This window comes from Odontesthes bonariensis, chromosome 10 (assembly GCF_027942865.1).
Source record: "Odontesthes bonariensis isolate fOdoBon6 chromosome 10, fOdoBon6.hap1, whole genome shotgun sequence".
NCBI classification, from domain to species: Eukaryota; Metazoa; Chordata; class Actinopteri; order Atheriniformes; family Atherinopsidae; genus Odontesthes; species Odontesthes bonariensis.
In genome coordinates, this window is record NC_134515.1 from 10,514,960 (window position 1) to 10,528,123 (window position 13,164).

At 41.0% G+C, this 13,164-nt stretch overlaps 1 protein-coding gene across 1 annotated transcript in view; it reads left to right on the top strand.

Moving 5' to 3' along the window:
• The first annotated feature begins 7,482 nt into the window (after positions 1 to 7,482).
• ntsr1 (neurotensin receptor 1 (high affinity)) overlaps positions 7,483 to 13,164 on the top strand; it is a 58,223-nt gene continuing 52,541 nt past the window's right edge. The window contains exon 1 of the mRNA XM_075476214.1: positions 7,483 to 8,226. Coding sequence (XP_075332329.1) covers positions 7,564 to 8,226 — 663 coding nt within the window. The 5' untranslated portion in view covers positions 7,483 to 7,563. The remainder of the gene's footprint in view (positions 8,227 to 13,164) is intronic.

The window sequence follows — 13,164 nt, forward strand, 5'->3', positions numbered from 1 at the left end:
AGTGGCCTCGTGTGTGCTTAATCCAGTTGTGCTGTCGTCACTCAGCTGATTCCATCACGTCGACTCAATGTGTGAAAGGACGCAGCGTCGCTCAATTGCATGTTTGAATAATGAGGGCGATCAGCCAAGGTTGGACAAAGGATCCTTTTTATATAAAAAAGGCACAACAAATATGTTAAAGAGGCTTGTGTTTTCTATCCATCCAAACCCTGTTCTGTGGTGATTAATAAACCCTGACAGAAGATGCAGATTCGGCACTGCTTCACTGTCACATCCTTTTCATAGAAAGTAAGACTCGGATATAATGATTATCATTGCACTCACATTCCTGGCATTTGCATGTGGCCCCTGAGGTCACCAGCCCTCAGATAGAAGCTTCTGTGTTTTTTCACAGCTTTAAGCGGGCAGCTTTGTGCACCTATTGCATGCATAATGAAGAACAGCCGACAGATATGATTTCTTGACTTATAGCTTAACCTTACACTATAAACCACATTTTTGTATCCAACAGGACTCTGCCTCTAAATACTGCACTTAAAGCAATACAATGTAACTTCTCAAAAAGCCCATTATGGAGCTCCCCCTACAGGCTGTTCCGAGAGCAACTCTAGCCCGGTCTCTTGCTTTGTCGGCCTCTCTCTTTCTCTTCCTTTCATCAGTCAACGTCTTCTTCTGTTTCTTCGGTGCCTCTGCCATGATGATTGTACTGACAATGTTGCGCTAGCTTAGCCTTGTACCTGGGAGCGTGAGAGGGGTCTATTTGTTTTTGCGGTAGGTGTGTCAGAAAGCAAGTCGAAGTACTTCCGCTCAGCTCCCGGGCTGGTCAAGCAAAATTACATAGCGCAGTTTTTCCAACTCAGACCCCCGAAGGGCATAGGAGACAGGCCAATCGTAATATTAAAACTCATTCCAGCAACACAATTTTTTTCAAGCTGTTATTTTAAGGTAGAAATGTCACTAGTGTTGCTTTAAATGAAGGTGTTTTTTTGTCTGGACTTGACTGAAGAGCCATTAACTGTTAGTGAGGGTGCATTTGGGGCTAAAATTAAAACGACTTCTGGTGAAAATATAAGTTGTTAAACAGTCTGATGTTTTCATAACCCTGCACAAGTGAAGTTTTTGTTGTTGTGCAGTTAACGTTTGTTGCTTTGAGCGTTCTGTTCTTACGCTTCTTTCTTGGTCGACCGGCATGTTTTTCTCTTACAGCCATTCTATTTTAAAAACACAGCTGACTTGAAACTACCCAGATCTTTGTCCATGAAGCACTCTTATAATCTTTTCCATTGTTTCCACTGACAGCTCTGTTGTTGGGGTCATGTTTCCTGCCAATCAGCCGGGTGCAACAACTCATTAAGCTCTGCATTGCGCTCTTTAAACTGCAGACGTATTTGCTCATTTAAACTTTTGTTTTAGAAATGCAAATCTCGAGGTGAGTCCATATTTTCTTTTTCACTTGATGTGCAAAATTCTGATCACTTTATCATGAAAGGAATCACTTCAGAAAGCTTTTTGTTTAATATATTTCCTTCTTGTCTAAGTTGTAGTTGTCCTCGAAGTGTCTTATCTTTTTATTGTAGGTGACGCAGGGAGAAGTTAAGTTGATTATAATCAGATGTGGCCAACAGAACAGCCAGAATTAGTTTATTTCTATGTGACAGGTTTGAATTATCAGCTGAAACAGACTATGTAGATGAGGCATTTAAATAGCATTCAGAACAAAAAAGAACAAGAAGAGAGAACAGGGAATTATGAGGAGCAACAGCAAGAGGCTGAAGTTTCGCTGATAAAATTCTGTTCACTTCAAGCAGGTCTCCCCTCGTTTGGAATTGGATTGTCCCCGCTCAATGTACCATTAATTTAGGTGAATTAAGTGAATTTTCCTGTGCCATCATCACCATACATCCATGAGCAAAAGTTTATTTATATAGCGCCAAATACAACAAATGTCATCTCAAGGCACTTAAATAATAAAGTCCAATTCAAGCCAATTGGAATTCAATTCATTGTAATCATAATTATTTTCAAAATAATCCAATTCATTCATATAGAGCCAATTCAAAAACAATTTCCTAGCTAAGGAAACCAACAGATTGCACAGAAACTCGTCTTCAGTCCAATCTCCTGTCCTGAGCGTGCCTGAGGCGACTGTGGAGAGGAACGACTCCCTTTGAACAGGAAGAAACCTCTGGCAGAACCAGACTCAGGAAGGGTGGCCATCCGCCTCCACCAGCTGGGGTTTGAGAGGACAGAAAAGAGGGAAAAACCCACTGTAACACCATTCAAAGGATACCTGTTGGAACAGGGAAACACGAGTTAATGACCACAATAATGTCACATGTACATAATATCATTTGAGAAATTAAACAGGGGAAAAAGAGAGTAAAGTGAGGAAAGTTGTGACAGATGAGCCTATAGCAGCTTAACTATGGGATGTTTCAGGATCACCTGAGCCACCCCTAACTATAAGCTTTATCAGAAAGGAAAGTTTTAAGCCTGGTCTTAAAAGTGGAAAGGGTGTCTGCTTCCCGGACATTTACTGGCAGCTTATTCCACAAGAGAGGGGCCTGATAACTGAAGGCTCTGCCTCCCATTCTACTTTTAGGGGCCTGATAACTGAAGGCTCTGCCTCCCATTCTGCTTTTAGGAGCCTGATAACTGAAGGCTCTGCCTCCCATTCTGCTTTTAGGGGCCTGATAACTGAAGGCTCTGCCTCCCATTCTACTTTTAGGGGCCTGATAACTGAAGGCTCTGCCTCCCATTCTGCTTTTAGGGGCCTGATAACTGAAGGCTCTGCCTACCAATCGACTTTCAGGGGCCTGATAACTGAAGGCTCTGTCTCCCATTCTACTTTTAGGGGCCTGATAACTGAAGGCTCTGCCTCCCATTCTACTTTTAGGGGCCTGATAACTGAAGGCTCTGCCTCCCATTCTACTTTTAGAAACTCTGGGAACCTCAAGTAAACCTGCAGTTTGGGAGCAAAGTGCTCTCTTGGTCATTAAGAGCTTTATATGTGAGGAGAAGAATCTTAAATACTATTCTGAATTTAACAGGGAGCCAATGAAGAGAAGCTAAAACTGGAGAAATATGATCTCTGCTGTTAGATCTCATCAGAACTCTGGCTGCAGCATTTTGGATCAGCTGGAGGCTTTTCAGAGAATATGTGGGACAGCCCAATAATAAAGAATTACAGTAGTCTAATCTTGAAGTAACAAATACACGGAGCAGTTTTTCTGCATCACTCTGAGACAAGATGTTCCTGATTTTAAGAATATTACGAAGATGAAAGAAGGCAGTCCGGGAAACCGGTTTTTAATGCGAGTCAATTGATAAATTCTGTTGAGAAATAACTCCAAGGTTCCTCACTGTCGTACAAGAAGCCAAGAAAATACAATCTAGAGTAACTATATAGCTAGACAATTTCTCCCTGAAGTGCTCAGGTCCTTCAGTTTTGTCTGAATTTAGAAGCAGATAGTTCTAAGTCATCCAGGTCTTTATGTCTTTAAGACATGCTTGTAGTCTGACCAACCTATTGGGTTCATCTGGTTTTATAGATAAGTACAGCTGAGTATCATCAGCATAGCAACGGAAATTTATGCCATGCTGTCTAATAATGTTACCTAATGGAAGCATCTATAAAGTGTAGAGAATCGGTCCAAGCACAGAACCCTGAGGGACTCCATGACTTACTCTGGTGTGTGAGGAAGATTCCTAATTTACAAAAACAAACTGACATCTATCAGATAAATATGAGTTAAACCAGCCTAATGCAGTTCCTTTAATCCCAATAACATGTTCAAGTGTCTTTAATAAAATACTGTGATCGACCGTATCAAATGCAGCACTGAGATCCAACAGGACAAGCACAGACACAAGTCCGCTATCAGAGGCTAAGAGGAGATCATTGGTAACTTTCAGCAGTGCAGTTTCTGTGCTATGATGCACTCTGAATCCTGACAGAAACTCTTCAAACAGATTATTTCTGTGTAAATTATCACAAAGTTGAGCTGCAACTATTTTTTCAAGAACTTTAAACATAAAAGGGAGATTGGACATTGGTATATAATGAACTAACACTTCTGAATCAAGTGAAGGTTTAATTACAGCAACCTTAAAAGTCTGAGGTACATACCCTGTCAACAAAGACAGATCAAATCCAATATGGAAGTGTCAATTAAGGGAAAAACCTCCTTGAACAGTCTGGTTGGGATTGGGTCTAAAATACAAGTTGATGGTTTAGAAGAGACTATGTCGTTAGTTCAGAGAGATCAACTGGACAGAAGCCGTCTAAATATAAATCAGGTGATAAAGATACTTCTAAAGCTGCTGTACTTGATGATACATCACTGATAATAGTGGGAAGGACTCCATCAATCTTCTCTCTGATAGAAACAATTTTATTGATAAAGAGGCTCATGAAATCATCACTGCTGAGAGTTAAAGGAATACCTGGCTCAGCAGAGCTGGGACTCTTTTACAGACTGGCTACAGTGCTGAAAAGAACAGGTTTTCTCCCCGACTCGGATTCGTCCACCTCTCCCACAGGATCTGAACAGAATCTAAAGAACACGCTTTTCACGACAACGCCACTGTTGTTATGTCTTTACAGTTCTACTGATAAAAGATCAACAAACTTTTCTAAGATCGTCTACCTCTTTCTGACTGTAGGTTCCTTAATGAAGCCATTAGCTTGACGCTCTTCTCTCTCGGCATCCACGTCCACGACAAAATAAAAACTCCTCAAGATCCTCTTTTGCTCCTCAATTTACTTCCAAAAAACATAAAGAATGGTACAGCAATGATCCAATATGAGAAAATAAAAAAGGTGAGAGAAAAAACAAAGAAAGTGACAGAGAGAGAGAAAGGTCAAAAAACTGTGTGGCTCCACTCTAAGCCGCCTGACCATAATGACTCCGGTAACCAAACTCTCCCGAGATTAACAACAAATTAAAGGCAGTGTACGCAATTTTTAAACTTTTTAAATAATGCACACATAAATGACCTGAATTAAACTGTTAACTTATTAAATGAATTATCTGTCTACAAATACTGTAAATAGCTCCTTTTTTATTACAATTAACGTAAACCATATTTCAACATGTAAACTCAAATAGCTATCCAAATATCAAACCCAAATAGGACCGAGGCTCCTACACTGACCGATTCTGTCCTGATTCTGTTTCTCTGCTGCTTTCTGCTGATGACACCATCGTGAACCATTTTCTCTCCTGTTTTATGAAGACTACCAAACTGCTGCTGAAATAACATTCTACTTGCTTTGTGTGTTGGTGCACCGAAACATGACCAGATGCTTCCTTTTCTTTTCTCTGCAGTTTCAACTGATCTGGCTGCCAACCAAATGGATGGTGTAAGTGCAGCAACACTCCTCAGTGAGCCAAAGCACATCGAATTAAAGTAAACCGTTTTCTCAACGCAGCAGCTCTTGTTTAAGAATCCATAAACAAAATTGCAACATGGCAGCCATTAAATGAGGAGTTTCTGGCACGACAGCTCATCTCTGATGAAACAAATTATCCCACTATCAGTGTTGCAAGTCTTGTCTTTCAAACAAACCAAATGGTTTGAAAATTGGCTGAAAATTCAGTGAGTTTTGATTTTGGCTAGATCTTATCTCATGTATGCAGATAAACATGCAAACACAGTCTGTACTGACACAGAAGATTAGTTGATTTAATGGTAAACACATCTTACTTTAAGTAAATACTACATTTTTGACATATCCTTTGATTTAAGTTAAGAGAAATCTGAAGGGAAGGGAAGTAACTTTGTGTTTTTCCCATGTGTAGAAACTGCACTGTGCTCTGCTCCATGACAAACCACAACACATCAGCTTCCAGCAGCTGATTGGCAGCGTTTCCTTTATCTGATGGTGAAACTGCAACACCGGGACAGTGACCTTTACTGTAGCTCAGCTGTATCTGATGACTCATTTTTATTATGTGCACCAACTCTGCAGAGATGAAGAGGGACACAGAGATGGAGCCCTAACTTTGCAGGAACCAGATCTTTCTTTTTCAGACTGTGAAAACATAGTAAACAACATTCACAGTTATTCTGAAACCTTGGCCCATCTGGACACTTGATGCCCTATCATAAGTAATCTAATTACCTCGGTTTGCATGCATTTCTCAGCTGCAGGCAGGTTGTGCTCTGTGTCCACTTCTCACAGCATCTACCTCACAACTAAGTTACCCACAAAGCCGTCTACTAAAAGGGAGAGGCTCACTCGATAATGGATTGCATTTAATGGTGATTAACTACAGAGAGTCATTCAATCCCCCCGTTTAACAGCTTGATATCCATGTTTATTTTTCATTTTGGCTTTGTGGCTCGCTTTTTTTAGTCAAACACAAAAATCAGATGGATGGACACCTGCTGTCCGCTGCTTGCAGACTCATTAAAAGAACATTATTTAAGCAGTTTTACTGGGAATCATCACACTCATAAAAAAACTAAAAAGAAAGACTTCAAGATTTTTTTCTACAAATCCAATCCACTTTACACAGTTTAAATGGTACCAAAAGAAGGGAAGAAATGCAAACACACACTTCTCTTCATCTTTAACCCAAAGACTGAAGCCCCACAACAGACAGGGAATTTGGGGTATGTCACACAGTGAAGGCTGAAAGTAACTACTGAAACAGACCCCACTAAGGAGACGTCAGTTATTTTAAATATCCCTGCACATTTCTCACAACCGGTTAGCCAAACAGAATTAACTCTGGAAGAGAAATTGGCCCCGCAGGCAAAGGCAAAAACATTTCCTCACAGTGTGAAAAATCAGTTTTTGAGTCGCCAGCAAGATATTATACTGCAGGACACAGAAATATATGGCTTACTGTAAATGTGTGAGTGAATGTGCATAAAATATATGAACTTAATGGTGAGCTCACAGCAGGGACAGACCCAGTGAAAGAAATTAAGCTCTATACCATATAATAAACGTTAGAATCATTAGACGCACCGCTTTGTGTTAAACAATGTGGAAGGATGTCGCCTGCGTGTTTGTGCGCCATTAGGCTGCTTTGCAACACTGGTTTCAGTAGTGGTAGTTCTGGTCAACTAACCATTAGAGCATAATTTCCTCCCTGCCCATCGAGCGATGATATTTTTCTGCACCGTGAGTGGCTCTTTAGCAATGAAGACACAGACATAATCAGACACGTTATGTTGAGGTCTCCAGCTGTCACTTAACGTTGTGTATTGCTTGTCCCTAACTGACAGAGGAAAGAACAGATACGCCACCTCGCAGGGAGAATAGAAAAGAAAAAGGTTCTTGCAATTAGAAGCCAGCGATTCTCGAGTTGTTTGTCTGTCAAACTATATGTTTCCAAGGTGAAATGGCAAGGGGTCCATTCACTGACTGTCCGTGCGTCATCCACGCAGCGCCAATAGCAAGCACGCCTCCTGTTGTGCCAAATATAAAAGCTGCTCTGCGCCCACTTTCACAGACCGATCCCGTTTTCTTCTAGAGAAAGTCAACTCAAGAGCATCCAGTTCGAACACTCACATGCTCTATTCCCATGCCTCGCATGTAAAAACATCATGGATTTAAACTTCACGCTCTCAGAGCGCAACTTTGGCGCGCTGGCTCAGAGACTTTTTGGGAATAGTTCACTGTTTCCGTTTGGAAACGACACGGCCGCTCCTAAAACAGAGGAGGAGGAAGACCTGGAAGTCAACACGGACATTTACTCTAAGGTGATTGTTACTATCATCTACGTGTCTCTGTTCGCCGTGGGCTCTCTTGGTAACTCCATCACTCTTTACACCCTGCTGACCAAAAAGACCCTGAAAAACCTTCAGAGTACCGTGCACTACCACCTGGCCAGCCTGGCCGTGTCGGACCTCCTCATTCTCATCCTCTCCATGCCAATCGAGCTGTACAACTTCATCTGGTTCCATCACCCGTGGGTGTTCGGGGACGCTGTGTGCAGGGGCTACTACTTCCTCCGGGACAGCTGCTCTTATGCTACCGCGCTCAACATCGCAAGCCTGAGCGTGGAGCGCTACATGGCCATCTGCCACCCGTTCAAAGCCAAGAGCATCATGTCCCGGAGCCGCACCAAGAAGCTCATCAGCGCCATGTGGCTCGCGTCCTTCGCGCTCGCCACTCCGATGCTTTTCATCATGGGCCAAGTGACGCGTAATGGCGAGAAGATTTGCACCGCTATCGTTTCTCCTGTCACCATGAAGACTGTACTCCAGGTGGGTATAAAAAAAAAGTGTCTTGCTGCTGATTTATTTGGAAGATTTACGCCGACGTCCCCGCTGTTGCGTTTACGCACCGAGAGGGATTAAAAGGAACATTTTAAATATGCCTCCACAGATCTGAGACTCTAGAGTGCACAAACAGGACACGAAGCTGGTGGGAGAGATGATTTATTAAAAAAAAAGACGTGTCCTGCAGCGCGTAAATAAGGCTTTAACCTACAGGATGCAAGCTTTACGCGCAGCTGCGTCTCAAGGCTTTTCCTGTTTGTGCGCATTGATATTTGCCATTTAAACAAGTAAGGGCACGCTTGCAGGGTATTTCTTTTATATTTTTATTGATAGATTCAGGATATGAACGTTAATCCTACCGAAGAGTTGTTCTGCATTGTTTTCCATCTCCCACTAAAGCATCCGCTTTAGATCCGTTGAGCCTAAACCTCACGGAATTCTAAATAAGAAAAAAGGTCAGAAACAGCTGTGAGACGGTGGATGAATGTGGGATGATGCTACAAGTGTCTCCCGACTGGTCTCCTGGTTCCTTTGGGTTTTTATGGCGGAACTTCATCCAAAATCTGATTTACTGAGCATAAATCTCTGGGCATTGTTCCATCCACTTATTGTTCTTTCATTGTTTTCAGCAGAATTGCCAAGTAATTGACAGTTTCTCAAATATACATTTGTTGCCTTTTCCTTTATAGGAAAAGGTTTACTGGATAGTTTAAATAGAGTTATATTGGACCCAGGCTGGCTTTGTGCTCAAATATACATTATTATAGTTATAGGCTACTTTCTTTCCCGGTTTATACAATGTGAACCAAAAGGCTAACTTTGTTGTTAATACTTTTAAAGTCTTACTTTGTTATTTCCTCACTTCCTGTGCAATTTATTTTTTCATTTTTAAATGTATGCATACAACTGCATCCAGTGCCACATTATGATGTTCCAGAAGGATCTTGTTAGCAGCATACAGCTTGTATAGTTCCCCTTTATATAACAATTGATATGAATATTTAAATTATGTCTTTGTGTTGAAGGCAGTGTTGCATCATGTTAAAGGAACTGTGACCAATGAGTATTATACAGTGTAGTCTGGGACAATAGTTTTCTAACCCTAATAATCTAAACCTAATCACGAAGATTAACTCAAATCCTGAACATGTATATGTAAGTCCTAACCATAACCATTTGCAAGTGGGACCAAACCAGAAAAGTAGGTAATTGCAGAAGTGTAGTGAAGGTAGAAAAGATTGTGAAGGACTGGACTTGAACCTATAAACTCAAACTTGACAGACAAGAAGTTTAAAGCCATTCACCAACTCCTATCATGAGATTTTTGTCCTTGCTGACATGATTACATCATGAGCATCAAACTGTTACAACACAACAGGAGTAGAGATGTCATTAGCAGTTTGACAGGAGCGCCATAGAATTAAGAATTACATTTAGTAGTAAATAAATCAAATAAATGAATGAAGACCACACAGCTTGGGCTAAAATGATCTGAATTCAGCCGGAGACATTCGTGGCTTAATGAGGCTCACAGCTACATGCAAATCATGTCGAGTGTTAGCAGGGTAATTAGGATGTGGCTTATTGTAAAGAATCCATGAGTCACTGGCTGTAGTGTGGGTAATTAAGTGAGAAACGCACACATACATGCTTTTTCCATCTTCTGTACACAGCAGCTCTATCCTACTGAAATTGGGTCGTTTCTCAAAGCCATCCCCAACACTCCCCGAGATGAATGTAGCTCCTCTGCAGGTCGTAGGTCACACCAATGATTAGGCCAGTCTCTCACGGTTTAGTACACATTGTTTGGCAGAGATGGGGACTCAAGTCACTGTGACTTGGACTCAAGTCACTGTGACTTGGACTCAAGTCGACTCGAATTGCTGTTTTGATGACTTGTGACTTGACTTGACATAAAATAAAAGACTTGAGACTCGACTCAGACTTGGAAGTTAAAGACTCGGCACTTGACTTGACTTGAGACACGATGACTTGAGTGTTAAGCATCTAGCATAACTTTGAACTTTGTTCGTCATTTGAAGATCCATTCTGACCAGTAAGTGCTTGTCAAATAAGCTAATATTAACCTGTTAGCCTAGTCGGTGGTCAGCTAACGTTAGCTTGATATGATACGGGGTGGACAGGTTGGACACATTGGCCAATGATGTTTACTGACAGTTACTTATATCTTGTCTTTTCACTTTATTAAGATCAGATTCTGCAGGTAAAATTGCAATAATAAGGTGACTTTACTTTGACTTGACTTGCCCAAGAAAAAATTACTTGGGGCTTACTTGAGACTTGAAAGCTAAGACTTGAGACTTGCACATGTGTGACTTGGTTCCATCTCTGATGTTTGGCATTATTAAAGAAGCAACTGACTTCTTGGTAGTGAGACAAAGAAAAGTGGACATGATTTGGCCAAAGTTATCTAAACATTCAAGCGAAGTACAAAGAGAACTCGAGCTTTTGTGTGATCGCTACAGTCATCATGATTAACATCTACTCAGTCCTGTGTTTCATCTTTTGATATCCCTCCATGTCTTTCTTCCTCTTTATTCATGACTGAGCAGTGACGAGGCAAACAAATATTATTTTTCCACGATTTGATTGAGTTTATGTCTAATCCCAGACGAGCGTACTTTCCAACAACCAAGAAAACGTCTTCTCAATTGATACAGGAGTTAAGACCGTGTTTTATGACAAGGAGGAAACTTCCAAATAACTCCACATTGTGAAGAATCTGTACTTTGTATGAATGATTTTTTTCTAAGCCGGTTCAGGTGGCGTCCTGCTGCAGTGAGGGACCCACACACATAACAGTAAGTAACTTTGTGGGGAGAGAAAGGTGCATTTGGGTGTGTGACACTGTGTGTAGATGCATGAAAAATCTTAAGTGAAGGGGAATGATGAAGAGGTCAAGGAGTGAGGAGGAGGAGGGGCAGGTGGTCCTTTGTAGATTATTTGGAGGAGCGCGGCTTGAACTCTGGGTGAGAATTTCAGTTATTTAAACTGTACTCTAAATGTCAAACATAAATAATGCAGCAGGACTGGAATAACTTTAAACTTCTGAAAACCTTCAGAGGTGGACTGATGGGTTGCAAACATGTTATCATTTCAACAAGTTGTTTTTGACTCTCCACTTTAAACTCAAAGCTCTTAATATTAATATTTAAGGGCAAATATTTGGTAATGTGCCTATCAGTCATCTCTATTTTTGAGGTAGATGGACCTAATTTAGTTAAATGGCAAGCTTGAATGTGACACTTTTTTCAAAGTTTTTAGCAAATTGTTACTCAAAGCTACTAAAATCAACTAAAATGAACAGATGCAAACTTTCACCAACATCAAGAGCAATGATACGCTGTGAGCTGCGGCAGCAGCAGCCCAATTTCTTAAAGTGATAGTTCGGAGTAGATTCACCCTAGGGTCATTTGAACCGTGACATCCAGCCAAGTAGCCCACCCTAAGTTTTTTCGATATTGGCTGAACATCAGCTGAGTTACTGAGTTATACCGAATAGCTTAGTACAAGCGCTAACAGACCCTGGCAGTATCTCCAAAATTACCACACTAAAATCACATGCCATGACACCAAACTTCTACAGTAGTACAAATATGGTCTGTACTCACAAAATGATGCATTTTGAAGTTTGTACATAGTCCAGGAGTGTATTATTATCAACACAAGCCTAATAGCTTCTCTGCTGCTAAAGCTGCGTTGATGTCACTTACTTGATCTGGGAGCTTCAAAGTAAGATGAGGGTTGATCTACTACTGTAGACAACAAAGCAAGGCTGCTCAATTTCTCCATTGATAAAATAAATTCACAACTCTACAACATAAAAATTCATGTAGAATATAGCATATACTTTGTTGTCTACAGTAGTAGATCAACCCTCATCTTACTTTGAAGCTCCCAGATCAAGGAAGTGACGTCGACGCAGCTTTAGCAGCAGAAAAGCTATCAGGCTTGTGTTGATAATAATAAACTCCTGGACTATGTACAAACTTCAAAATGGATCGTTTTGTGAGTACAGACCATATTTGTACTACTGTAGAAGTTTGGTGTCATGGCATGTGATTTTAGTGTGGTAATTTTGGAGATACTGCCAGGTTCCATTAGTGCTTGTACTAAGCTATTCAGGATAACTCAGTAACTCAGCTGATGTTCAGCCAATGTCGGAAAAACAGGGTGGGCTACTTGGCTGGATGTCACGGTTCAAATGACCCCAGGTTGAATCTACTCCGAACTATCACTTTAAACTGCACTTGATAAGCACGCTGAGTGAGCTATGACACCAAATGTTCGTTCATGTATTAACTTTAAAGGCTGAAACGATTCCTTGAGCAACTCAAATAACTCCATTACCCGAAAAATGTACCCAAAAATCCCAGATGCAAATCATTTGCTTCAATGCATCATTTAATTGACACAAATATGTTCTGCTCCGTGGTCGCCCTGTACAGACATCCCAAGTTCCAAAAACTCATTTCAGGGAGATGCTTATTGATTTTAGAATTCTGTTTTGATGTGACGCACCAAACTGAATGCTCTCTCCACATCACAATTGGAATTGGGCAGAACCAGCAACAGCTTCATTAGTTGGCAGAGCTCTTTGAATCTGACCTGACCTGTGCTGACTGATTTGACTTTTGATAGCTTCCCCCAGAACTCATTAATTGACAAATTCCTGTAATTTGGAATGACTTTCTCCAAATTGGTTGAGGTATAATCCAGCACCTCCAAGTGTAGTTGTTCCTTTGCTTCTGCTGTCACTACATTTGGGAATCTCTCTGCCAAAATCAAAATCTGCTCTGCTCTGGTGTCACATCATCTTGGCCCTCTGGATTAACAACTGACATATTTGTCAAGACTTGGTCTCTCACTGGGAACTTTTCTTTTACTTTTTGGAAGCTCTTG